The sequence below is a fragment of the Sphaerodactylus townsendi genome, linkage group LG01, assembly GCF_021028975.2.
Source record: "Sphaerodactylus townsendi isolate TG3544 linkage group LG01, MPM_Stown_v2.3, whole genome shotgun sequence".
In the NCBI taxonomy this organism is placed as follows: domain Eukaryota; kingdom Metazoa; phylum Chordata; class Lepidosauria; order Squamata; family Sphaerodactylidae; genus Sphaerodactylus; species Sphaerodactylus townsendi.
Genome location: NC_059425.1, coordinates 180,663,707 through 180,688,989, shown reverse-complemented (window position 1 = coordinate 180,688,989; position 25,283 = coordinate 180,663,707). Strand labels below are relative to the sequence as shown.

The following is a 25,283-nucleotide window of genomic DNA, read 5'->3' as shown; positions in this document are numbered from 1 at the left end:
AAAGATGCATCTGAGTCTGCAAAGGGGATCACTGCAAGTGATTCAAAGCTTTACAATACTTCTTGGCGAACTTAATGACCCTGTCTTGACCCTGGGGGATATCCTGTCTTCTCCAGTAGATGAGATGACTTAATTTCCTGGCTTTGCGCACAAATGACTACTGCACGAATGCAACACTGCTCATCATGTTGCTAAGGTGACAATACACTTCACTAAGGAACACTGAGACAACCCAAACATGAGCTCACCTCAAAAACAGTCAAGGTTTGACAATGAAATGTTACTGTTTTAAATTGCATTATTATTTATATTATTGATATTTTAACTGTTTTAAATATTGTACATGATTTTTATGTTGTGACCCACCCTGAGCCCTGCGTGGATAGGGCGGGATATAAATTGAATTTTTTTTAAAAAAAAACAATTAAAATAATAGGAATTTAAGCAAAGTTGCTTTGTCTGACAAATTTATTTGCATCAAAGATCACAGCAGGTACAGGTGGAAAATGCGACTGATAAAGTAGGTATTATTGACTACAAAACTCAGGTTTCAACAGAGAGCATTCAAGTCTCTTTCTGTGAAAAAGCCATACTGCTTGTAATGTCAAACTAGGAGTGGGAAGAGATGAGTTCAGAGAAACACTCAACCCTTAAATCTACTGTCAGACATGGGGCCAACCATTCACTCTCTCAGCTGTATCTACCTCAAAGGTTGTTGTGTAGGTAAACTAAAGACGGAGAGGCCCGTACACGCTTGCCTGAGCCTACAAAAACTCATGCCACAATAAACTAGCTTTGCCACCCAAGGAGCGACAATGTTTTGTCTAACTGGCTGTTGTGGGTTTTCCGGGCTGTGACCTGATAGTATTAGCTCCTAAGGTTTCGCCCACATCTACAACTAGCATCTCATGGTAAGATGTGTTTCTCTCCAGAGCACACTGCAACATGTCTCTGAAGATGCCAGCCGTAGATGTCGGCAAAAGGTTAGGAGCGAAAACTAGCAGATCACGGCCACATAGCCCAGAAAACCCACAACAGTCAGTTAACTCGGGCCAAGAAAGCCTTTTTTGGTATTCATTCATTCATTCATTCATTCATTCATTCATTCATTCATTCATTCATTCATTCATTCATTCATTGCATTTTTAGACCGTTCTCCCCTGAAGGCTCAGGGCAGTGTACATCAAATATAAATCTCTCCATAAAACAGCATAAAACAATCATTAAAATTAGCAACCCAGCAGATTAATACTTACAATGAACTTGGTGAAATAGACAGGTTAGGTTCCGCCTCTCCTTAAGAACAGCCAAAGGGAATTGATTAAATGTTAGCAAGAGAAACAGTGAAAATGGCAGTGCTGCCATGAAGAGCAGGTGGGGGTGGGGTGGATTCTCAGGGGTGGATTCTCAGGGGGGGGGATTCTCAAGTGGGGGGATTCTCATTGTCGTGGTTCGCACGGAAACACAGCATTTCTGTGCCAACTGTGCTGCCTCCTGCCTCCAGGATCCCAGCGATCCCGGCTGGCTCTTGCAGGCACCGTACAAACGGCAGCAGAGACAGCAGAAACTGGTTCCATGAACCCGTTGTTACCTGTGTGGAATCAGCCAGTGTGTAACAAAAGATACCAAATGCTGAAATGGGGAACATTTCAAAATTTCAATAGAAAAGAGATCTTGTAACCACCACCTATCTTTCTTCAGTGTCATGTTCAAACCCATAAATAAAAGTTATTGAACCCTAGAGGCTGGTTGTCTCAGGGAAAGAAAGACATACACACGGAGAGGCCAAAAACTTCGGTCTCCTTATATCTTTGAGAATGAATAAATGGTGGGAGTGGAGTTGACTTTTGAGTTTCCAACCCCAATAACCGTGCCAAAAACAGTTAATTTGTTGGGAAATAAAGGGGAATTATTCGGAAATTACTGAACCGAGCTGAACTACCTTACCTGCTGATTTCGTAGATAGATAGATAGATAGATAGATAGATAGATAGATAGATAGATAGATAGATAGATAGATAGATAGATAGATAGATAGATAGATAGATAGATAGATAGATAGATAGATAGATAGATAGATAGATTGGTAGGTAGATTGGTAGGTAGATTGGTAGATGGCAGACAGACAGACAGACAGACAGACAGACAGACAGACAGACAGACAGACAGACAGACAGACAGACCTGAGAGCTGAAATGGTCAAATCTCTCTGTGCAGTTTAAAAGAAGCCAGAAAGGTAGCAGTGTGGGATGGCCACGAGCTGTTTGTAAGCCTGAAATGGAGAGACAGGTCGTGGAGGTTGGCAGGCCTTTTGAGAATGAAAGAGGTGTGTCTCTTTGAAAGCGGATATAAATCCAAACCCCAGCCCACTGATAACAGCCGGGTATGGAATCTAGTTCTGTGACTGCCAACCAATTCATCACGAATTGTTACTATCAAATTGTTAGGCTTGATGTGTTTAAGTCACCGTCCGCCATCTGATCTATATGTTTTAGTTCTTAATGTATTTTATTAGTATTTATTTTGTTATAATGTATATTGTTTTGCCATGTTCAGTGCTGGGATCCAAAAATTTTAGTAACAGGTTCCCATGGTGGTGGGATTCAAACTGTGGCGTAGCGCCGATGGGGCTGGGCGGGACATGATGGGGGCGTGGCTGGGCATTCTGGAAGCGGGGCATTCCGGGGTGGGGCTGTGGCAAGGACTCAGCCACTGCGCCGGTCCTTGGGCGCGAAATGAATGCACACAGGCGCAGGCTGCCACACACGCCGGTGCACCTCCTGCTAGACTGCTTCAAGTTCTGCGCGCTACTGCTGAGAGGAGGACGTAACTAAGGCAAAAATCACGTGACAAAATCACCCATTAGTAACCCCCTCTCGGCACACACAAATAATTAGTAACCTATTCTCGGGAACCTGTGAGAACCTGCTGGATCCCACCTCTGGCCATGTTGTTAGCTGCCCTGAGCCCTACGGGGATAGGGCGGGATATAAACTGAAATGCAAATACAAAAAAAATAGCTTTCTAGAAACTTATAAGAACTGAATCCCAGATTGTTACGCTTCATCTTTAGAAAAAACTTCACTGCGCTGAGGATAAGGAACACAGATTTTATTCCTGTTTTCCCTTTTCCCTCGCTGTGTCCAAACTACATTTAATGTTAAAGGACTTTTTTTAAAAAAAATTATTTTTATCCATATAACAACACACACCCGGACAGAAACTTATTGAAAAAAACATCAAACCATGTAACAAACAACATAGCAACACAATGGAACTTAATGTCAATAAAAATATTTGTTGACATTGTCAGTATATGATACCAGTTTGAGAGAGAACCTTCCATCTTACTTATTTTCCCTAATTCTGCCACGTTCCCAATATTCTGCTATTCAATTAGCCCTCTCATATACATCAAATAAACGACTGCTTATAGCCTTGACAACAAATGTATTAATAACCTATTAACCTATTCATTTAGTTTCTCTGAATCTAATTTTAATTTCCATTTGTATTGCTGTTATTTTTTAGAGTTGAATGCCCCAAGCCACTTACTGAAGCAATCTCGTCCAACTGAATGGAATTATTCTAAATTTAATAACTTCAGGGAAACGCGCGTTCAATTTCTCAGTACTTGCAAACCAGCCATCTAATCTCAAGAACAGAGATAAAGAAAGGGCTACGTCTGGTTAAACAGAAGCGAGGAAAGAATTCTGCACACACTCAGACAACTAAGTTCTCTCCCTTTCCCCCCACATTTAAGAGTTTTAAGCCCGCAAAAAGGATATTGGTCTCCTAGATGCCAAGCTCAGTGTTTAGGGTCAAGAAAAAGACTTGTGGTGCTCAGAATAAGTTTTTGGGCTAAGATCTCCTGCCACACAAATATGAAGGTCCAGAACGGAGAAAAAAAAACCACTTCACAGAATAAGGCCCTTTCTGCACGGGCCATTTACAGCAGCACAGGGACGGCAAAAACAGCATACCTGGGCAGCCGTTCGCACAGGCCTTTGCAGCCCTGAGCGGCGGGAAGGTGCCGCTTTCCACCTCCCTTCCCAAGGGAGGTTTTTGGAAAGTGCTGCCTTCCCATCGGTGCGGTGCGAACTGCACCGCACCGAAGGTGCCGCTTTCCCGTCCCCCCCCCACTCACCTCGTCCTCCAGCGTCAGTCTGGAGGGCTGCTGAGACCTGCCCACACTGCCCTCTGACCCCTGGAGGTCGGAGGGCAGAGTGGGCAGGTCCCTGCAGCCCTCCAGATCGTGTGGAGCCACCTCTTCTGCACCGGCCTCTGCGGGGGCCGCTCGTACGCTCCTGTGTGAACAGCCCCCTCCCCTCCACCGGCATAATTTCTGCCGGTGGAGGAGTGCCCTTTCCGCTGTGTGGAATGTGCCTAAGTTTACTGGTTTCCCTGCGACCCATACAACTAACCTTTCTGGGAACAAGTAATGGTATTTCTTCATATCCAAGATCCATTTCCTCAGGACCTATAGTGAAAAATTACCAAGTCCCAGTGCATGCTATTTGTCAATCATTACGCATTCTCAATCACTACACATCAGCTTCAGTCTGACATGTTCGGCCTATTCCAGCCAACATGAAAGAAAAAAAGGAAGAAGAGTATACCTTCCTGGCTCCCAGAACCCAAACACTGGGGGGAAAAAATCTATTGTAGCAGCACCCTCTATGCCAGGGGTCTCCAACCTTATTGAGCATGTGGGCAACTTTGGAATTCTGACACAGGGTGGGGGGTACAGCCAAATAATCTCTGCTGTAGCTTACTTTCAGTTACGCAGTGAAGATCCTTGTGTTGGGATGGCATCTGCAACCAAAGCAACATTTTTACAAATATGCACAGCCAGTCAAAACAGTGGTGTAGCTGCCACAGCCTGCCTGGGCGGCATGCGCACGTCAAACCAAGGCCCAGCCATGCCCCTTCCTTCCTGGAAGTGGCTGGGCCTTGGCACAACATGCGCATGCTGCCCGGGCCAAGCCCAGGACTAGGCCTGTGCCCGTTGGCTGACCTCCAAGAAAGTGTAGTTCCCATCCCCAACCCTGTACTCCTCCCACTTACCTGAGTTCAGCCAGCTACAACTCAGGTAAGGGGGGCACGGGGGGAGTGATGTGGGGAGGGGCAGGGTCTGGGTGCCATTTTGCCCTGGGTGCCATTTCCCCCCCTACACCACTGAGTCAAACCTTCAATGGCCTTTCAGAACCATTGTGGGGCAAAAAAACCCGCTGGTCCCACCTACTTTCTAAAAACACTTGATGGGCACCAGAAAAAGTGTCAGTGGGCATCACATTGGGACCCCTGCTCTATCTCAATGACCACAATACTCCCAGGAAGTGAGGAGAGTAGACATTTTAAAGTCCATGTTTCAAAGCCTACGTTTTCCTAATGCAGAAGGCTACATAATCTGCCTGTTCATACTCAGTCTCAGGATAAAGATGTTAGTATAGTCTAAGGTGACCAGATGGTCACCTTTGTGAACCAAGACAGGGGGGTAGGCGGCCGCGCGCGCACATGCGCATGCGCACACAGCCACAGGAGCGCACTGCCTTCTGGGGGTTGCCGTTTGCCGCCCTGTCACAGGGCGGCAAACGGCAAGCCCCAGAAGGTCGTGCTCCTGCGGCCGTGCGTGGGAGGCTGCCACACTGCCTTGTGCCCCAGAAGGCAGTGCGGCAGCCTCCCAAAAATCGGGACAATTTGAAGAACCCACGGGACGCGGAACAAATTGTTTAAAGGCGGGACTGTCCCGCCAAAAGCGGGACATCTGGTCAGCCTAGTATAGTCAATTGAGGTGCAGCAGTCAAGAAAATTGTACGCTTCCGCATTAGAATATAGTCCCGAACTAATATGAGAATCGTCATTCATTTTTACGCACTGCCTTTGTCAAAACCATTATTTGGTGCCTTATTGAACATGGTACTTTGATACAAGAGCTTTTATAGTTCATTGAATGACTATCAACTTTCAAATGGATGGGGGGGGGGGAAGCAGGGCTAGGTAGGCACTAGGACCCAGGCAGAACATTCTACAACAAAGAAGGCCCGGCATGTTGAGTTCCGCGACAGAGGAATATACAATCTACTATCATCTTTTCGTGAGACAGAGTATAGCAGCATCTATTAGTTGACCGTCATGAAAGCAACATGAACGGGATTGAGCGAAAATCTTATTATGATTGTCTACGACAAGAAGGGAGAGCTACGTTGGGAGCCAAATGCATCAATGACCTTAACTTTGACTTCGGAAGTATACGTAAGTGTCAGGCCCTGCCATTCTGGGCCTGCCAAAGCACCTGAGACATGCCTGGGCATGCCTTTCGGTGGCTGGTCTTGCATCAGCCCTGCCCCAGGTCAGAGGTTCAGCTTCCCTGTTTTGCAGCAAGATAGTGAATAGAGTTGAACGATTCCTGCTAATGTCTCCTCTTCCTGGCCATTCCTGGTCTGGCCATTCCCAAAACAATGTATCTACTACAACTGTCTCCAACTGTCCTTTCTAATGCTGATATGGGGAAAGCAAGGGTGGGGGCTATCTGATTGTAACTGTAAGGTTTATACTGGGAGCCAGGGAGCTGGGACCTCAGTCTCAGCTACCTGGCCATAGGGGTCAGACACTGTTTCAATAAAGCTCTTGAAGCCATTCTTGAGTCTTGTTATTGACTGGGGTACTAGACCCTTACAATAAGTCCCCCGGACACATAATGATAATGCTTGACATTTCCTCAAAAACTGCACAGGGGAAAGTTAATTGCCAAGAAGCCATTAGGATAGTGGCACAGACCAGCCACCAAAGCTTTTCCCAGATTAACAATCACCCCAGCGACAACATCACAGACTAATTGACGCAAGATTTGTCGAGTTGATGTGGAAAGATCACCCAGAGAACAGACGCTTTAATTAAAAGAACAAAGCATCCGCCGCTTTTTTTTGACATATCACACAAACGTGACTCACATTAATCCATTTTGCCGACATCCAAATATATATTTGAAATGTCTTCCGCTCTTTGATCGACCACAACTTTGCTTCCCATTTTGCACAAGAACAGATGACTGGCAGAAAATGGCAATTTTGCAACTGGATAGAAATATGTTAACCGTAGGCTTTATTGGAAGGAAGATATGACCACATTCTTTCTGACCCACGCCACCATCCCTGCCAGTCGGGAATGACAGAAACTTACTAAAACTCAAATAATGATGTTTCATATATAGCAGTAGCGGTTAGATTAATCTGGGCCAAATGATGGAAAGCAAATAAATCACCTTCTAAAACAGAATGGCAAATGAAGACATTTGAATTGGCTAAAATAGCCAAGATATTTGATTCTACCAATTTCAAAAGAGAACAAGATTCTTGAGAAAATTGGCAAAACTGGTTTGATTATGTTCAAAAATTATTATAACAAAGCTTTAGATGTTGATAGTAAACTATCTGAAGTTTCTCTTGTATAATTGTAGAGATATTTGGAAGTCAATTAAACTATAATTTCTTTTCTTTTCTTTTTTATTGTATTACTAGCCCTACCCGGCCACGTGTTGCTGTGGCCCAGTCTGGTGAAATGGGAAAGAAAAGCGAAAGCGCACTTTTCTAAGATGTTTGATTTAATAGTGCTTGTGGGTATACAATGTTTTGTTGTTGCATTGTCTGTGCAGATATAGAGATTGTCTGGTTTGCCGACTGTGGAACACGCAACATATAATTGACCATGTGAGAAGCAATCCGTGTCTAGATGTAAACTGCACAATTGCAAAGATTGGCCCTGAGCTTTGCTGATGATGATCGCAAACGACAATTGAATTGGGAATAGCAATCTCTCAAATTGAAATGGGATATCCTTTGGAATCCTATTTTGACATCACTAAATTGCACAGTGGTCACGAAAAAACTTTGCGAGAAGCGAGGATGTTGTGTCGTTGAAACCGACTGGGCCTCGGGCAACGAGAGGGGGGTCCCGTGGTCCTTTTACCCCCCAGATTTCCCCAGCTACACCTTGGGGAGGCTGAAGGAAACACAGTTGGGTACGGTGGGTTTCCTAACCAGGCAGGCGAAAACTTATTATCCAAGAGATATCAAGAAGCTGCAGGTCTCTGTGGAGTTTGAAACAGATACCTGTTTGCATTCATTGTGCCCGTTTGACCTCTCCCTGCCAGATTTCCCAGTTTGCATTGGCGAGGCTTCAAAATGAAGATCTGTGATTATACTGTGTGTCACAGAAAGTTGTTTAATATGTCAGTTGAGGTGTAAATGTTTAGAAAACTATCTCTTATGGCAATAAATGTTATGAAATGAATAAAATGAGAAAGCTGTCCACGTTAGAATATAGTCCCAAATGAACATGAGCACATGCAACCAGAGAACAGGCAACATCGGAATGTATGAAAAATAACTGTAGCAATACAATTGGAAACATTGAAGTGGAAGCGTAAAAGTGGAAATTTGAGAATTGTACATGGATTGTAAATCGGAAACATTGAGATGGAATCATAAAGTAGTGAATATAGCTTGTGTTGCTGTAACGTCCACCAGATGGCGTGTTTTTTAAAAAGCATGGTTTTACCTGTCACGGGTGTGACACCTGTATCATAGTATAATAATAGGTACATACAAACACGTGCGTATTTGAATACAACGTTGTGTCAAAATTTCAAACCAATCGGTGAAGAACTTTTGAAGATTTAAGATTCTGAACAAACATTTACATTTTTATTTATGTAGATATTTTCGATTTCTTTTTAAAAAATTATTGTTAATGCAATATAATATGTATGATTTGTTTTTTTTTCTTTTTTGGTTTCTTGTTTCTGATTGTTTTATCTAATTTCATTGTTTATTTAATAAAATGTTTTAAAATGGGAACGATAGAAATTGTTGAACACGTGTTATTGTATCGTAGTTTCTATCAAGAAATTCAAACTTGGTGCACATCTACAATTTTGTCTAAATACCCAGGCAGAACGAACCACTTTTGCATCTCTTGCTTCTTGCCCATAGCTCCTTTCAAGTAGCAAGATTTTGTGCAATGACATGTTTAATAAGGCAGAAAATTGTGGTTAGTTTTAATTAGCCCAGCATTGTATTCTGTATTATAAGCATTGTATATTACCGATATTGAGCACCGCTTAATACAGTTATAGTAGACTAGGTATAATCACCGTGTTTGTTCTCTGATCTTGGATCATAATAAAGACTGAGAAAATATATGTTAAAATATCTACACTGTACTCAGGCATAAGCCAAGCACCAGTTGCTTTGAAGGGGAATTTACCTTGATAACCAGTTTGTGACAAGTCATGGCAATCTCTTCCGTTCCAGACAGAACCTGTGAAATATGTGAAAGAAGAGTTATTGATGTGGAGGTACTAGTAATGTATTAGTAACAGAAAGCACTGTGGGACATCTGCCTAGACATCTTTGGGTTTCTCGCCGTTTCTGTCAAACAGGAGTCCAATGCAGCACTTTAAAGATTAACAAAATCGATTCCAACGTAAGCTTTCGTGTCACGGTTCACTTCAGTAAAAAATTAGCACATTTGATGAGGTGACTTCTGATTCATGAATGTTTATTTATTTAATCTCTGACTTGTTTGGGACCACCAGTGCCATTTATGCCAGCCCTCTGGCAAAGAAGGAACTGCATCTATCATATTCCCAACAAGCGGGTATCCAATCAATATTTTAAAAACCTCCAATGATGAAGAAGCCACCTCCTCCCAAGGGAGACTGTTGCAGAGCCAGAGAGGGCTGACCGTCAGGACGTTCTTCCTCAAAATCAGACAAAACCTCCTCCTTAGTCTGAGTCCTGTCATTCAACAGGACTGAAAACATCCACCACATCCTCCATGTGGTATCTCTTTAGGTCAGATAGAATATATTTTCTTAGTCTTTGAGGCGCCCCTGTTATATTCCACTGCTGTAGAACACAACTACCCATCTGGGGTTATCTTCATGTGATGACTCAAAGCAGCGGCATACCAGGCCTAAATGGTACCCGGGGGCATGACCCTCCCTGTGCACCCCCCGCCTGGCTCCCCGCATCTCACTTACGGGAGCCAGCAGGGAGGCCAGGGGAGGCTGGGGATTGGGGGGGCTCAGACAGGGGCCACAGGGAGGGGCCTGCCACTGAGCCCCGCCTCCTGCCCTCCCCAGGGCCTGGGCCACCCACTGCCAAGTCCCGCCCCCAGCCTCCCTGCAGGCCGGTGCAGGAGCTGGCCTGCAGGGAGGCCGGGGGGGTGGGGCTTGGCGACGGGTGGCTCAGGTGCACGCTGTTTTGACACGTGGGGGGGTGCCCCCACGATGAACTGGCATGTACCTGGGGACATGGGATAACCCATTGTCCCAATTAGTGGTACTCCACTGACTCATAGCCAACAGCCAAATGAGATACCAAGGGACTGCTTTTTCCTCCCAACAGCCAGTTGACCTGAGATAAGAATGGAGGAAGGAACCACCAGTCTCTGTCCAACAGTTAGAGCAAAAGATTAACTGTGAGCAACAGACTCTCGAACTGTTCCCCACCACTGAGTAGAACTTTGCAACCGCTGAGCAGAACTGAGCCACCTGGGAGAGTTCCCCTTGCTGGTCGGCCCCTTTTCTGCACGGCACCAATATGGTGACTGCGCAGTCACACAAGTGCACAGCTTACAGGGAACGTTGACTGTGAACCAGAATGAGAACCTCTGTCTGCAGAAAACATACAACTTAAAATGCCTGATATTTTGTTTACTTCATTCATGCTCTACCTTTGTCTCCAAAGGGAACAAAAAGCTGGTTATGTTGTTTTTCCATTTCTTATGTCCTCCGTTTCTATCCTCACAACCACCCTGCGAGGTAGATCAATCTGAAAGAGTGTTATTGGCCCAGTCACCCAGCAAGCTTCCATGGCAGACTGGGGACTCAAACCTGGTTCTCCCAGATCCTACTATGTTACTCTAACCCACTGGTTCTCAACCTTCCTAATGTCGCAACCCTTTAATACAGTTCCTCATGTTGTGGTGACCCCCAACCCTAACATTTATCCATTTTACAGATGGAGAACACTGATGCAGAGAGTCTTAGGCGACCCCTGTGAAAGGGTCGTTCGACCCCCAAGGGGGTCACGACCCACAGGTTGAAAACCACTGCTCTAACCACTCCACACTGTAATAAATATACACAGAAGCACATTTCTGCAATTGTTTTAGTGCACGAGCCAAAATATGTGTACTGTTGAGTATTACTCAAAGATCTCTATGCTCTTAACCACTACACCATGCTGGCTCTCATATTATTCCAAAAGATATGGGGGAAATGAATGAGACCTATAAAGGTAAATGCTGGAAATGAAAAGAAGTAGATGGCTCTTTTTACCATCTATGGTGGACATGTAAGAAAGTGCAAAATTTTTGGAAAAAAATACATGCAGAACTTCAGAAAATTTTTACAAATTAATTTGCAGTCAACACTATAGTACTATGCATATTACCAACGGACATTTCAAAAAACTCTTGACAAAATGTTTTAAGTGTTTGAAACCTGAAACTAGAGTGTTTTTGCAAACATATTCGGAGATGGAAGAATGTCCTAGTTTAGAGAACTGGGAAAATAAATCAAGGGGTATATAACAGTGGCAACATTAATGAGCTTGATCAACGAAAGACCTAATCAAGAATTCCAAGAAACTCTGCTTCTTACATTATTCATAAGTGTTAAAAGAAACAATGACATGAAATATATGTAGTGGAATTGAAGTACATATGCAGAGAATTACTACTATGTGCAGGCCTCAGTATTGTGATGTTTGTGCTGGTGGATTGGAGGAGTTTATTTGGCAGATGTTATGATTTTGGGGAAAAAATATTTGGAAAATAACAACAGTGACTGAAAATTTATGCCTGTATAGAACATCTCTACGGGTTCTCTTTTTATATTTAGAATTGTAATTAAGTTCGTTCTCTGTTCCTATTCTTTAACGGTTTATATAGTATCACTAGCAGGATACCCATGCTTCGCTACGCATACTTCATCACAGCCTCTCTATGAGTTTTGGGGTGACATTCAGCACACTTTTTACAGCCTGTTTGTGAACCTTGGGGTGACATGCAGCATATTTCCTCACAGCCTGTCTGTGGACTGACAGGTTGGTTTTCGCATATTTTGCAGCAGCTTCCTGTAGTTGTCTTTTTCTACTGCAATGCGTAAATCGCTTTCTGCCTTTAATTCCTTTTCTCCCTTTAGCGGTTTCAGCAGAAGGTACAGGTTTGTATGCATTGAGGAGGGCGGTGTTAGAATGCAGTTGGTGCACCATTGGATCAATCGTGCTTGTTGTTTGGTGGGCATTAGCAGAACTTATCGATGCGACAAATGGAGTTAGAGATTCAAAGTGCCCATCATTAAAATGTCCTGTGAAATGAAGCTATATATAAACGCGAACTACCACTGACTGACTGACTGACTCATTAAAAGAACTCAAAAACCATTGAAAATACCATGTTGAAGGACATGGAACTCATGGTGTTTAACTGTCGCCCTTAGAAAGTTCGTGCAGATGGCCAGAGTTGAACAGTAAATATCTAATAAGTCGAGTAGAAGTGAATATTATGGAAAATCCTTTCTTAGCGGGCACCTGAAGCACATAACGAACTGGTGTGCCAAATTTCAACTTTGTAGTTTCGGTGGTTTCTGAGTTCTTTTGATGAGCCAGTTGGTCAGTCAGTGAGTGGTATTTCGCGTTTATATATATAGATATTTCTTTGATTAAAAATATTTTTTAAAAGTCTAGAGCATTCAGTTGAGGTACCCATGAAATGCATTTAACTCCAACAGGAAGGGAATTCATGAATTTGGTCATGGGTGGATCCAACCATCCTTCAACGTGACTCCTCCAACTTAGGTGGCTGTTCCTCCAATGGAAAAGCTGCCAAAGTTGAGGAAGAAGATGTGGATTTATACCTTTCCCTTCTTTACTCTCCTGTAATGAGACTCAAGGCAGCTTACAAACTCCTTTCCCTTCCTCTCCCTACAACAGACACCTTGTGAGGTAGGTGGGACTGAGAGAGTTCTGAGACAACCATGACTGGCCCAAGGTCACCCAGCAGGCTTCATGGGTGGGAGTGGGAAAACAAATCTGGTTCATCAATTAAGAGTCTGCCGCTCGTGTGGCACTGTGGGGAATCAAACGTGGTTCCCCAGATTAGAGTCAACTGCTTTTAAAACATACCCTTGACCGAAGAATGGTACACTCCTTCTATCTGGGATGGTTGTCCTCTTCCACCAAGCGCACAGTTTTGGGAGGGACACACACGGAGCAGTGAGGGAGGTAGGGGACACCCGCCTAGCCATCCAGATCAGTCGAATCAACCCTGGTGATCAATGGGATGACAGACATCACAGTCAGATCGCCCTCACATCCAACTGCTCTTATCAACTATACCAGTGGTGGCAAACCTTTAGCACTCCAGATGTTATGGACTACAATTCCCATCAGCCTCTGCCAGCATGGCCAATTGGCCGTGCTGGCAGGTGCTGATGGGAATTGTAGTCCATAACATCTGGAGTGCCAAAGGTTCGCCACTACGGAACTATACTCTTCTGGGTGGTGAAAGTCCTCTTAGGCTGGAAGAAGGATTCAAATTTTACGTGAGACAACAGGGGTATATTTTAGGCTGCTAATGGGATCGCAAGTTTTGGGTTCTCGCTACTTCAGAGCCATCCTCTGTCTCCAATGCAATGTCCAGTTATCACAGCACAATCAGATTTTAAAAAATCTGCAAACAGCAGTCATTGATAACGATAGCGGGGCCCTCTCCGCACATGCAGGATCATGCACTTTCAATCCACGTTCAACGCACTTTGCAGCTGGGCAGACTAGCAAAATCCTCTTGCAAACAATTGTGAAAGTGGATTGAAAGTGCATTATTCTGCGTGTGCGGAAGGGGCCTGGAGCAGAGTGAAAGCAAAGATAACTTGGAAAAGGGTATAGCCGGGATGACTGCTGGCCAATAACTTGGCAGTTCTGTAACAGCTTGGCTAGGGTTGCTTCTAAAAGGACAGTGAGGAATTTAAGATGCCCCTGAGAGTTAATTAAGACATACACCCAGACACAGAAAATTTTAGCGGTGAACCAACTGGAAGCACGCTCATTACATTTTGGTCAGATGCATGATTCTCTGCTTCCTCTCTCCCTGCAGACACACTGAAACCGAGCTCCGAGAGCGTGTATTCTTCCTCTTTGTCGGAGAAATCACACGCAACCACCGAAACAATCCCGTCACCGACGGCCTCTTCGCTTTCTTCCCCAAAGCCATTTTTAAAGCATTTTTTTTTAAAAAAACTGCTTTTGAGTGCCCTGTATCATTTTAATCCATTAGAGAAAGTCCAAAAGGGTAATGAAATGCATAGTAGGATGGGCAGAAGAAACCACATAATCCCGCTTCTGTTTGCAAAGGTGAGGCAAGCCAAGCCCGGATTGTGGGAAGACAAAAATAAAATAAAAGCAACAGATCCCCACTTGTACATATGTCTATGTACACCCTAAGATGGTAAGCAGCCCCAGTCTTTCTTCTGGGCAGACTGTTGGAAGCGACGCCATCTAAATATCCCGTATTTCGCATTATGCTACAGAATGTATTTAGCCTCCCTTTGAGCTCTCTAAATGCTGCCTGGAAATGTGCTTCAGGCTGGGGGGGGGCGGGGGGGGCGGGGGGGGGCGGGAGAGAACCCAGGCCATTCATGAGTCAGACCGACATGCCTTCTGCATTCCTCAAACCATGGGAAAAACCAGAGCGGATTCTTTTATTACTTATCTTTGCACTTCAACACTTAGCCGTCTGACAGAGGAGCTAATGCTGGGTAATTAAAAGCAAATGTTTTCTGGTTCCAAAACAATTCAGGCCGGGATAAAAGCCCGTTGAGTCAAAACTGGGAAGTCAAGACCTAAAGGAAGGGGAGGGGGGTGTCTCTTGGGCAGCTGGAGAGGGAAGGAGGGGTGTCTCAAATGGGACAGGCTACTCAGACAGATGGCTGCAGAGAACTCCGGATGAAAGCAAGCACTGCCCAGGACCCAATGAGAGTCTCGCAAAACAGAACTAGCAACGGGTGACCCTCCATCCCGGATTTGCTCAGGCCCCATCCGCACATGCAGAATAACGCACATCCAATCCACTTTCACAACTGTTTGCAAGTAGATTTTGCTATTCAAAGTGCACTGAAAATGGATTGAAAGTGCATTACTCTGCATGTGTGGAAGGAGCCTCAGAATCAGGCTCAGATAAACCCAGTGCTGCTAAGTCAGCAAATTGTTTGGACTGTCCCAAGCCCAATTTCAACTGCTTGCAACCCAACAGTACTTCTGACACTGTCCTTTGAAACCTGCGAGATTCTACACACCTTATTATAGACTAAGGTAACCAGATTGTCACCTTTGTAAACCGGGACTCAGGCGGGTGGGCGGGTGGCTGGCTGTGCGCACGCGCGCAGCCACAGGAGTGCACTGGCTTTTGGGGCGCTCCCTGGTTTCCCACCCTGTAACAGGGCGGGAAACGGGAGCGCCCCAGAAGGCAGTGTGCTCCTGTGGCCGTGTGCGCGGGAGGCTGCCGCACTGCCTTCTAGGGTGCTCCCGTTTCCCGCCCTGTGACAGGGCAGGAAAAGGGGAGTGCCCCAGAAGGCAGTGCAGCAGCCTTCCAAACATCGGGACGGCTCAAAAAACCCGCGGGACAAATTGGTTTAAGGCGGGACTGTCCCGCCAAAAGCGGGACATCTGGTCACCTTGTCACAGACCAGAGTTTACCCAATATGCTGCCCTGGGTGCCATGGTACCTACCGAGTGTTTTTTAGCAATTGGAGGGGTCAGGTAGGACTTCTACCCAGCTAGGCTTCTGACTGGTCAGTGGAGATCCAACTGGCTGAGCTTTTTTAAAGAAAAGGTTGCTTCAGCAGCAGCTTCTACCACGGTTCAGAACTCTCCCCTTCAGACGTGCGGTGAAATCGTGTGCATGTAAGAAAACATTTTTAAATGCTCTGTTCGTTTTAAAAGGCGTCTTGTGAACAGAACTTTGCCTGAAATGCTAAGGAGTTGCTACTGAAGTCATGCACGACCTCCCTCTTGGTCATTTTGTGGGTGGCTCTGCTCCTGCAGTAGCCATTTTGGACTGTGCCTCCCACTCTGGGCTAGAATACGAAAAGGGCTCGCAGGCTCAAAAAGCCTGCCGTAGACATTTCAGAACCAAAATGACAAAGCGATCGGTTAAGGGGAAAAACAGCTCCTTTATGAAGCAGTATCCTGGGAAGCACGCAAGTAAAATACCGAAGAAGAAGAAGAAGAAGAAGAAGAAGAAGAAGAAGAAGAAGAAGAAGAAGAAGAAGAAGAAGAAGAAGAAGAAGAAGAAGAAGAAGAAGAAGAATTAGAAGAATTAGAAGAAGAATTAGAAGAAGAGTTGGATTTATATCCCCCCTTTCTCTCCTGCAGGAGACTCAAAGGGCCTTACAATTTCCTTGCCCTCCCCCCCACCACAATAAACACCTTGCGAGGTAGGTGGGGTTGAGAGAGCACCGAGAAGCTGTGACTAGCCCAAGGTCACCCAGCTGGCGTATGTGGGCGTGCACAGGCTAATCTGAATTCCCCAGATAAGCCTCCACAGCTCAGGCGGCAGAGCTGGGAATCAAACCCGGTTCCTCCAGATTAGATTCACGAGCTCTTAACCTCCTACGCCACTGCATAAGAAGAAGAAGAAGAAGGAGGAGGAGGAGGAGGAGGAGGAGGAGGAGGAGCAGGAGGAGGAGGAGGAGGAGGAGTTTGGATTTATATCCCCCCGTTCTCTCCTGTAGGAGACTCAAAGGGGCTGACAAACACCTTTCCCTTCCCCCTCACAACAAACACCCTGTGAGGTAGGTGGGGCTGAGGGAGCTCAGAAGAACTGTGACTAGCCTAAGGTCACCCAGCTGGCGTGTGTTGGAGTGCACAGGCTAACCTGAATTCCCCAGCTAAGCCTCCACAGCTCAAGCAGCAGAGCGGGGAATCAAACCCAGTTCTCCAGATCAGAATGCACCTGCTCTTAACCACTGTGCCACTGCTGCTCCGGACAGTGAAACTCGAAAAATCACCTAAAACTAGGATCTAAGGCCTAGTGGTGTGATTCTTCCTCTCTCTCCCAGTTTTGTGGAGAGCTGCTCTCAAAAATACGATGCCGCTGATAAAACATATTTACACGTGAAGCGCTATTGCACACCAGCAGGATCACTCACAGGCCACAGTAAAATGAAGGGTACGGTGCGGCAGAGGAGAGCTGCTTAAGCAGTATCGAGTCTCCGCTGCAGAGTGAGGAGGAGATAAAATAAATAAAACTGTGCCCATTCACGCATTTGCAAGCACAAGCCCTCGAGGCAAGGAGAACGCGCCATTGCCTTCAGAAAGCTCCGATGCCCAAACAAGCCTATTAAAAAGTCAACAGGAACTGCAAGAAACACAATTAAATCAAGACTTTTAAATTAAAACTTCCAAAGCTGCCTGGGCAGTCGGATTTTTTTAAAAACAGGAGCTTTATTACGGACGTCCCTCAGAAGTCTAATTAGCCGCACGGATGGGGGCTCGCTCCGGCCTACCTGAGTGGCGTCACCCCCTTCACAGGCACTCGCCTAGCCAGCCAGATCAGGCGAATCCACCCCTGGCGACCAATGGGGCAACAGATATCGCAGCCAGATGGCCCTCACGTCCAACTGCTCTTGCCCACTATACCACGCTGGGTGGTCAAAGTCCGGCAACCTGCGGCTCTCCAGATGTTTGTGAACTACAATTCCCATAAGCCCCTGTCGTTCATGAGCATCTGGAGAGCCGAAGGTTTCAGACTCCTGTTTTAGACTGTCGAAAAGATCACAAGGGGGGTGGGGGAGGGAAAGGAGATTGCAAGCCCCTTTGAGTCTCCTTACAGGAGAGAAAAGGGCGCGGGGGGGGGGTATAAATCCAGACTCTTCAAACTCTTCCTACTTGGGAGACCACCATGCAAGATTCTGCAGAGGAAGACAACAGCCAGCCACCCCTGCTCTCACCTTAGACCAGGGGTGTCAAACTCGCAGCCCTCCAGATGTTCATGAACTACAATTCCCATCAGTCCCTCCCAACATGAGCATTGGCTATACTGGCAAGGGCTGGTGGGAATTGTAGTTTATGAACATCTGGAGGGCCGCAAGTTTGACACCTGTGCCTTAGACGGCCAGCACGTATCATGGTTCAGAGAGGTGGACTCTAGTCTGCAGAAGTCAGTTCGATTTCCCACATGGGATACCCCAAGTTACCATTAGCAGTACGCCACTGCCCTTTGCTCATTTCGGTTGCCCCTTTTCTGCCCCTCTCAAGCTCCACAATATCCCTTTTCAGATGTGGTGATCAGAACTGTCCACAGTATTCCAAGGATGGCCTCATCCAAGATTTGTATAAGGGGCTGAGGACACATAGAGAGGACCTCAATGGGAACTAGACTTTTAGTGTCAAATGCCGAAGTTTACCAACACTCTTTTATCACCCCGGCTCTGTAATTCAGGGACAAAATTACATAGGACCTGTAACACAAGGTGCAAGATGTTTTTAGGAGTATGCAACAACACACCACTCAGAGCTGGAAAGAAGCAATGTTCTCACGTCAGCGTTGGCACATACAAGTTGACGGCACCGCGAGCAGAAAGCTCACCTAAGTCTCCCGCTAACATCTAATTTTCTTTTTTAACTTGCAATTAACTTCTTCCTTATCTTTCCTCTTCCCTATCAACGCCTTCTGCCTTTTGGAATGCCAGCCCTGGAAGGCCTGTTCATATCTACCGGTAAATAGGCCTATCGGGCCGTAATGACTCAACAAATCATGAGTGGTACCCTTTTCTAACTCATGCGTTTCATTCTTCTATAAACTTATTAGAACTTTCTTCAGTTGTCACTGAAGTTCTCCAGCATAAGAAAACAACCTTGCGAGAAGTCCCAATTATGAGAAGGGCCACGGGACTTCCGATCTGTCCAGCTTCTGAGCTGTTGCTGTAATACCACAGTGACACCTAGTGTTCAACAGCAGTATTGCGGAAGAACGAAAGAATCACTGATTAGCAGGTAGAGAACATAAAACTGGAGTTTTATGGTTCCTGTTTCAGGTGTGTTTCTAGAGACCATCCATATTTCCACTGACGCCCCAAATGCCGCTCTTTCTGGATCAGCTGTTCACCGCCCTGAGCCCTATAGGGGAGGGCGGTCTATTAAATAGATAGATAGATAGATAGATAGATAGAGAGAGAGAGAGAGAGAGAGAGAGAGAGAGAGAGAGAGAGAGAGAGAGATAAAGGCCAAAAGAGATTCGAACTGGCTACTGCCTGACTTTGCAGCCATCTCAGCCACTGAACGTCATCCAATGTTTTAAAGCCCACACTTCCTTTGCTCACTGGAAACTTGTTGATGGAATGTGCTATAGTGTAGCCAACGTACGACGATCCTGTAGAGTTTCCAAGGCAAGAGATGAGCGAGGGTGGTTTGCCACCCTCTGCATAGCGACCCTGCCTAGCAACCCCTGCATATCGACCTCTGCTTAGCGACCCTGAAGTGTCTTGTGAGCTCCCATTCAAATACAAACCAGGACTGACCCTACTCAGTTTCCGAGACCTTATGAGACAGGATTAAGCTGGATCGTTCAGGTCAGCGCTGCTAACCAAGTGCTGTCAAGTTGAAGCTGGCTTATGACCACTCTGTAGGGTTTTCAAGGCAAGAGATGGTTTGCCATTGGCTGCCTCTGCATAGCTGCCAAGACCTTACCAGACTAGATCAGGCTGGAACATTCAGGACAGGGGCATTCACCAAGTGAAGTCAAGTTGAAGATGGCTGAAGCCAACCCGTAGGGTTTTCAAAGCAAGAGATAAGCAGAGGTGGTTCCGTCATCACTGGGGCCCCCTGCACAGCCGCCAAAGACATTACAGAGATCCAGATTAGCCAGGACCAGGGAGTCGGGAACTGGCTGCACGGGAATCGGGGAGCATGGCTGACGCTTCACAGCTTCCTGTAGGCCCCCTGCACGGCTGCCCCTCCCGGAAACTGAAGGCTTGGAACCAGGTGAGCCAAGAGCAGAGCCGGGGTGAGCAAGTGAGAGAGCAAGGGGGGAGGAAACAGGCAAGTGAGCGGATCGAGGACACAGTGAGCCCAGGTGGCCCAAGGTGGAAGCGGAATGGACAGAAAAGGACGAAGGAATGGACGGATGTGAATATGGACATGGCGGCGGAGTGCCGGCAGTGGTGGAATATGGCATATGGTGAAAAGGTGGAAGGAAAAAGGAAAATATGGTGGTGTGGTGAAAGGCATGGGGTGGAGGAAAAATGGCACTGGAAGGCGGCGGGCAGGGAATACGGCGGAAGGCAGGCGGCATGGAGACCAAGGTGGACAAGGTGGAAAATGGACAAGCAGGTGGAAAACCCAAAAAGTGGTGCCAGCAGTGGATGGATGGCATGGAAGGAAAAGGAAGAGGACCCAGCCCAGGACACAAACAGCCCCTGGATAAGAACCGAGACCCCAGCCCAGGCATGGAAGCCCAAAATGAATTGAACTGGAGAGTACCTGCCCCATCCAGTGAACACACCCAGGCAGACACATCTGGCCAGGACAAGGAGGAACGACAAACAGGACAGAGGCCACGAAAGGAGGCCCAAAGGCAAGGAGGAATCACAGCACAGTGACACAATGAAGAGACAGCCGAACGGAGCACAGCCGTGGCTCTAATGGCCCAGCATGGCCCACCTAAGTGGAGCCCATGCCTGGCTGCCCACAAGCAGGTGGTGGGCAAGGAGGTAGACAAGGCAAGTAGTGTGAGCAAGTGTGGTGAAAGGACAGTGGAAGGTAGCCGGGAGCAAGGAATGACCGAGCCATTCTGGTGGCCAGACGGAACAGGAGCAGGAAGTGGATTGAATGGCCACGAGAAGGAAATGGAGGAAGAAGATGAAAGGAATGGACACACCGGATGGATAAGGAGGATAATGGACGAAAGCAGATGTGATGGACATAACTTGGAGAGAAGGAATAGTGGTAGGCAATGGAAGAATGGAAATAGAGGGGCAAGACGGAGGAGAGAAAATGGAGGAAGGAATGGAAACGGAAAGGAAGGAAAGAACACTGATGAGTAATGAAAGGTATGAGGACATTGTGGGGAGTGAAGGAATGGATACACCATGGAAAGGGAAGAAAAGCCACCAAATGGAATGGCAGGGAATGGAAACAACCATTTTTCTAAACTAAAAACCTCAGTATTCACAGGTTAAATTGCCATGTTGGCACTTTGCAATAAATAAGTGGGTTTTGGGTTGCAATTTGGGCACTCAGCCTCGAAAAGGTTCGCCATCACTGCCCTAGAACAGTGGTGGCGAACCTATGCCACAGGTGCCAGAGGTGGCACTTCATGAACCCTTCTCTTCTGTGGGTATTACGCGCAAACAGAGTCCCCCCCCCCCCCCCCTACATTTAGGCTGGCCTCGGCCGCTAGGCTCGATTATTAGCATTAAACCTAAGACCTCTTTTGGGGAAGCAGTGCAGGTAACCCTGTTAAGCGCTGTTAAACCCCACTGATTTTCATGCGAAGAACTAAAGTGTGATCCTTTACCTGGGAGTAAGCTCGGTTGCTGGCAATAGGGCTTGCTTCTGAGTAAACCCTCCTAAGGTCGTGATTCACCTGTTGGAAGAGTCAGTTGCTTCAAAGCAAAGCCACCGACTACCACCAAGATTGCTCCTGAGTAACACACGCCTCGGAGCCTCCACGCTGAAGTCCCGCTTCAGGACCCCGGTCAGGGCATCAGATTCAAATGCGAGGGGACCCCATTCAAATCCCCACTGGGTCCAAGAGCTGTTTATGTATTTAATTTATTTGCTTACTCGATTCACCCAGGAGACCCAAATAACTTCTCCCCTCCGTTTCATCCTCAAAACAACTGCGTGGGGTAGGCGAAGCAGACGGCCTGTGACTTGCCCATCGTCCCCCACTCAACTTTAACTTGAGGTCAGTTACAGATTTATTTGATTCACTCCCAGAACCCGGAGCAGCTCACATCCTCACAACCCTGGGAGGTAGGCTAGAGTGAGACTAATCCAGGGGGTGACCTGGCAATCAGCCCTGGCAGAGTGGGGACTCGAACCTGGGGCTTCCAAGTACGAGTTCTACACCCTTAACCACTCACTATATTACACTCCACGGGCTCTCGGTGATTCCAATGTGCTTTTGCAAGTCATATCCTAATGTTTCCAGGGAAGGAAAGCCAGCCGAGGTTGGAGGGTTGCGGGATCTCGGAGACCCGGGTTCAACTTGGGGGAAATAAAAAGAAAGGAGGCCTCTTTCCCCCACTCTCGAATCTCGAGCAGAACCCAAAATGTAACCTGATGGGGCGGGGGGGGGGGGGCACTGCATTGCATTGCATTGCATTATTTTTGCATGGCATGGCATTGCTTTGCATTGCAATGCAATCCCATGCCATCCCGGAGCCTCTCCTGCAGGCGCAAACAAGCCCGGGGGGAGAAACCGACCCCGAAGAGGAGGGAAAAGCCGTTCCAAGACACGCTTCTGACCGGGAACAGACAGCAAGTCAGCCCGGACACAAGGTCAGGACTCCCAATCCCGGTCCCCACGTAACGCCCAACAGGCACTCACCCCCACCGCGCAGGCGTTCAAACCACCGATCTGCGCGCCTCGGAGGACGCCCTAGAGCTATACAACTTTGCAGAGCCTCCTCCTTTCCGGCTCTGTGCGGAACATCTCCTTTCCAAAACAGACGGCTAGCGGGGCCCTGGTGCAGGAAAGGCATGTGCAAGACCTCGCAATGTTGTTGTTGTTTTTTTGCATTGTGCATGCACAACCTTTGCATGCGTTCTCTTCTACGTGCATTGGCAGAAGATAATGTTTGTCTGTTGCAGAAAAACCCAAAAGAACTACACCTTAGCGATATTTTTTTCAGCTCCTGCGGAAATTAAATGTTGTTAGAATTTGAAAGTGTCCGACTTCCACTGAGCTCTCTTATGAGCCATGCTGCCGCTTCCACTCAAAAGGCTGCGAAACCCGGTCTGGAGACAAAAGAACCGCTCCTCTGGATACCACTCGTCTACCGCACGCCTCAAAATGGCCACCGGCCCACAGACCTGGTGCCTACTCAAAGATGTCGTTTAGAACGCCTTTCCAGGCCTCCCTTAACCAATAGAATTTCGCATTTCTAGGCCATGTGACTTGCGACAGCCAATCGCTCTGTGCAAACTTGGGTGTGCCTAAAATGCTTGCATGCTTGGACTGACAGCCCTTGGTACTCCAGGATTTCGATCTCCCATCGCCAAAGTTGCAGCAACACAAACAGTAGACCACGTCTGGCTGTGCCGCGAGGCGTGCTGGGACTTGTAGTCCTAATGGCCGGACTCACTTCCGGTAGAGCCTGGAAGGTCGAAGGAAGGGACTTTTTGTAAGCTGGGAAGAGAGGTATTCACTCCAATGGGGCAATGGAGCGAGCAGTGGGGCAGGGCAGTGGGGCAAGGGGGGGGGGGGCTTTGCCTTCCGCTGCTGGGGATGGAAGGAAATGAGGCTTGTCCTGTTTGTCCTTCTCCAAACCACGCGAAAGCAATGGAATCGCCATAAACACTCCTTGCTTCACTTTGCAAAAAGGGGGGGAGGAGGAAGCGGACAAATTGGTCTAATGTTATACAATCGCAATGGGACATATTCTTCCCACTGGTGACCCTAGTTGTGATGCCGCCTAAGATAAGAGGTCCTAAGATAAGAGGTCCAATGGTTGTTTTTCTCAGTAGACCATTTTTAATAGGTTCATATTTGGAAAGTTTAAAGGGGTGGTAATGGAGGCTAGGGTTCCTGATTGATTGATTATGTATTCTCATTCTCACAGCCTTCTTTCTCCAGTTTGCCCCAAGCGTCTCCAACTTCTCAGGCTTCCGGCTTGTTTCCTTGGGACAGATGTGAAGCCTCCGCCGTCCTGGAACTGAACAGCAGCGAGCAAGGGTATTGGGTTTGTGACAGGGAGATTGCCTATTTTCTTGCTTTTATTTTGGAGCACTGTTGTGTCCAGGTGTTCCCTGAGGTGACCATTCTGAAAGCAGCTCTTAGATGTTGGTCCTTTCCGCCAAATTCGCTTCGGAATTCAACATGGGAGTTTCAGGGAAGAGGATTTGTCACGCCTCTGGACCTGAAATCTAGGGTTGGAATTTTTCTCCAACACCACCCCCCCCCCCCCCGGTACATTTTTAGTATGAGCCCCACCTGCCACCCAAAGCCGTAAGCCCCAATCCAAATGCGATTTCTTAATAAGAACAAGATCCGACAGGATTGTTCAATTAGCAAATGTCAGCGCTTTGCTGGAGTGTGTCGAATCTTTAAAAACCTGAAAATAGTTATAAGAATTTGTGGGGTGTACAGATCTGATAACAAGCGTAAACTAGCGTGGCTTTGCAGATTGGAGTTGTCATCCCACAGACAGAGATGGTTACAGAGACAGGCTGTGCATCTATACTAGTGTGACCAGGACACCCGATTTTAAGGGACTACTTCCGCATTTTTAGAATTCTGGTCCCCGGTCCCCGGCCATTTAAAAAAAAAAAGTCCCGCTTTTGTATGACAATCTGGCCTCACTTAGCTGGAGGGGAAGCCTGAGCCACTTCCTCTGTTCCTCCGCCTCCTTCCTCTAGAGCCTTGAATGGTGGGGAAGCCAAGCAGCCGGAGAGGGCGAATCTTTAGTTATAGAAGATCCTCTCACAAGCGCGTGTCAAGGCTGGCTTTTCCCAGGGTGCATGGAAATCGCAGCAGGGGAAGGCCGAAAGCAGAGAGGCCGCGTGCCGCTGATAGAGCCGGGGCGGCAGTGCAGCTTTTCAGCATGTTGCGGCATCACCAGCCTTGGGTAGGTGGAAGGGAAGAGGAGCTCTGCTTTGGAAGAGAGAGTTGTGGCGTGGCCTCGAGCTCCCACTCGGGCAGGAAAGGCAGGTGGGCATCCAGGGCAGCGCCAGCCCGGCTCTCACAAGTGCCAGCTCTTTGCAGCCGGGCGGGAGCGGACAAAGCAGGCAGTTTGGTGCTTTGCCTGATGCGGCGCCTGCTGCGGTGGGCACAGCTGGGAGATTTAAGGGTGTGGTGAAGCTCCCACAGGGACAAAATGACCTGGGCGCCTTCTGTGGGAGGAGAGTCACATGGGGCCAGTAAAAATCTCCGGATCATGCCTCCCCGCCCTCTGCTCCGTCGCGCCTCCCTTTCCCTGCTGCCTCGTCCTTCGTGCAGTAGTCGACGTCCTCCCTCATCAGCTTCTGCTTGGTGCCTCTCTCTGGTCA

At 47.2% G+C, this 25,283-nt stretch overlaps 1 protein-coding gene across 1 annotated transcript in view; it reads right to left on the bottom strand.

The window, feature by feature from the left end:
* Positions 1-13,333, bottom strand: part of LOC125435144 (SLX4 interacting protein) — a 67,797-nt gene extending 54,464 nt beyond the window's left edge. Inside the window, exons 1-2 of the mRNA XM_048501219.1 lie at positions 13,197-13,333; positions 9,268-9,321 (exon numbers count right to left, since the gene is read on the bottom strand). Coding sequence (XP_048357176.1) covers positions 9,268-9,294 — 27 coding nt within the window. The 5' untranslated portion in view covers positions 9,295-9,321; positions 13,197-13,333. The remainder of the gene's footprint in view (positions 1-9,267; positions 9,322-13,196) is intronic.
* Positions 13,334-25,283: the final 11,950 nt, after the last annotated feature.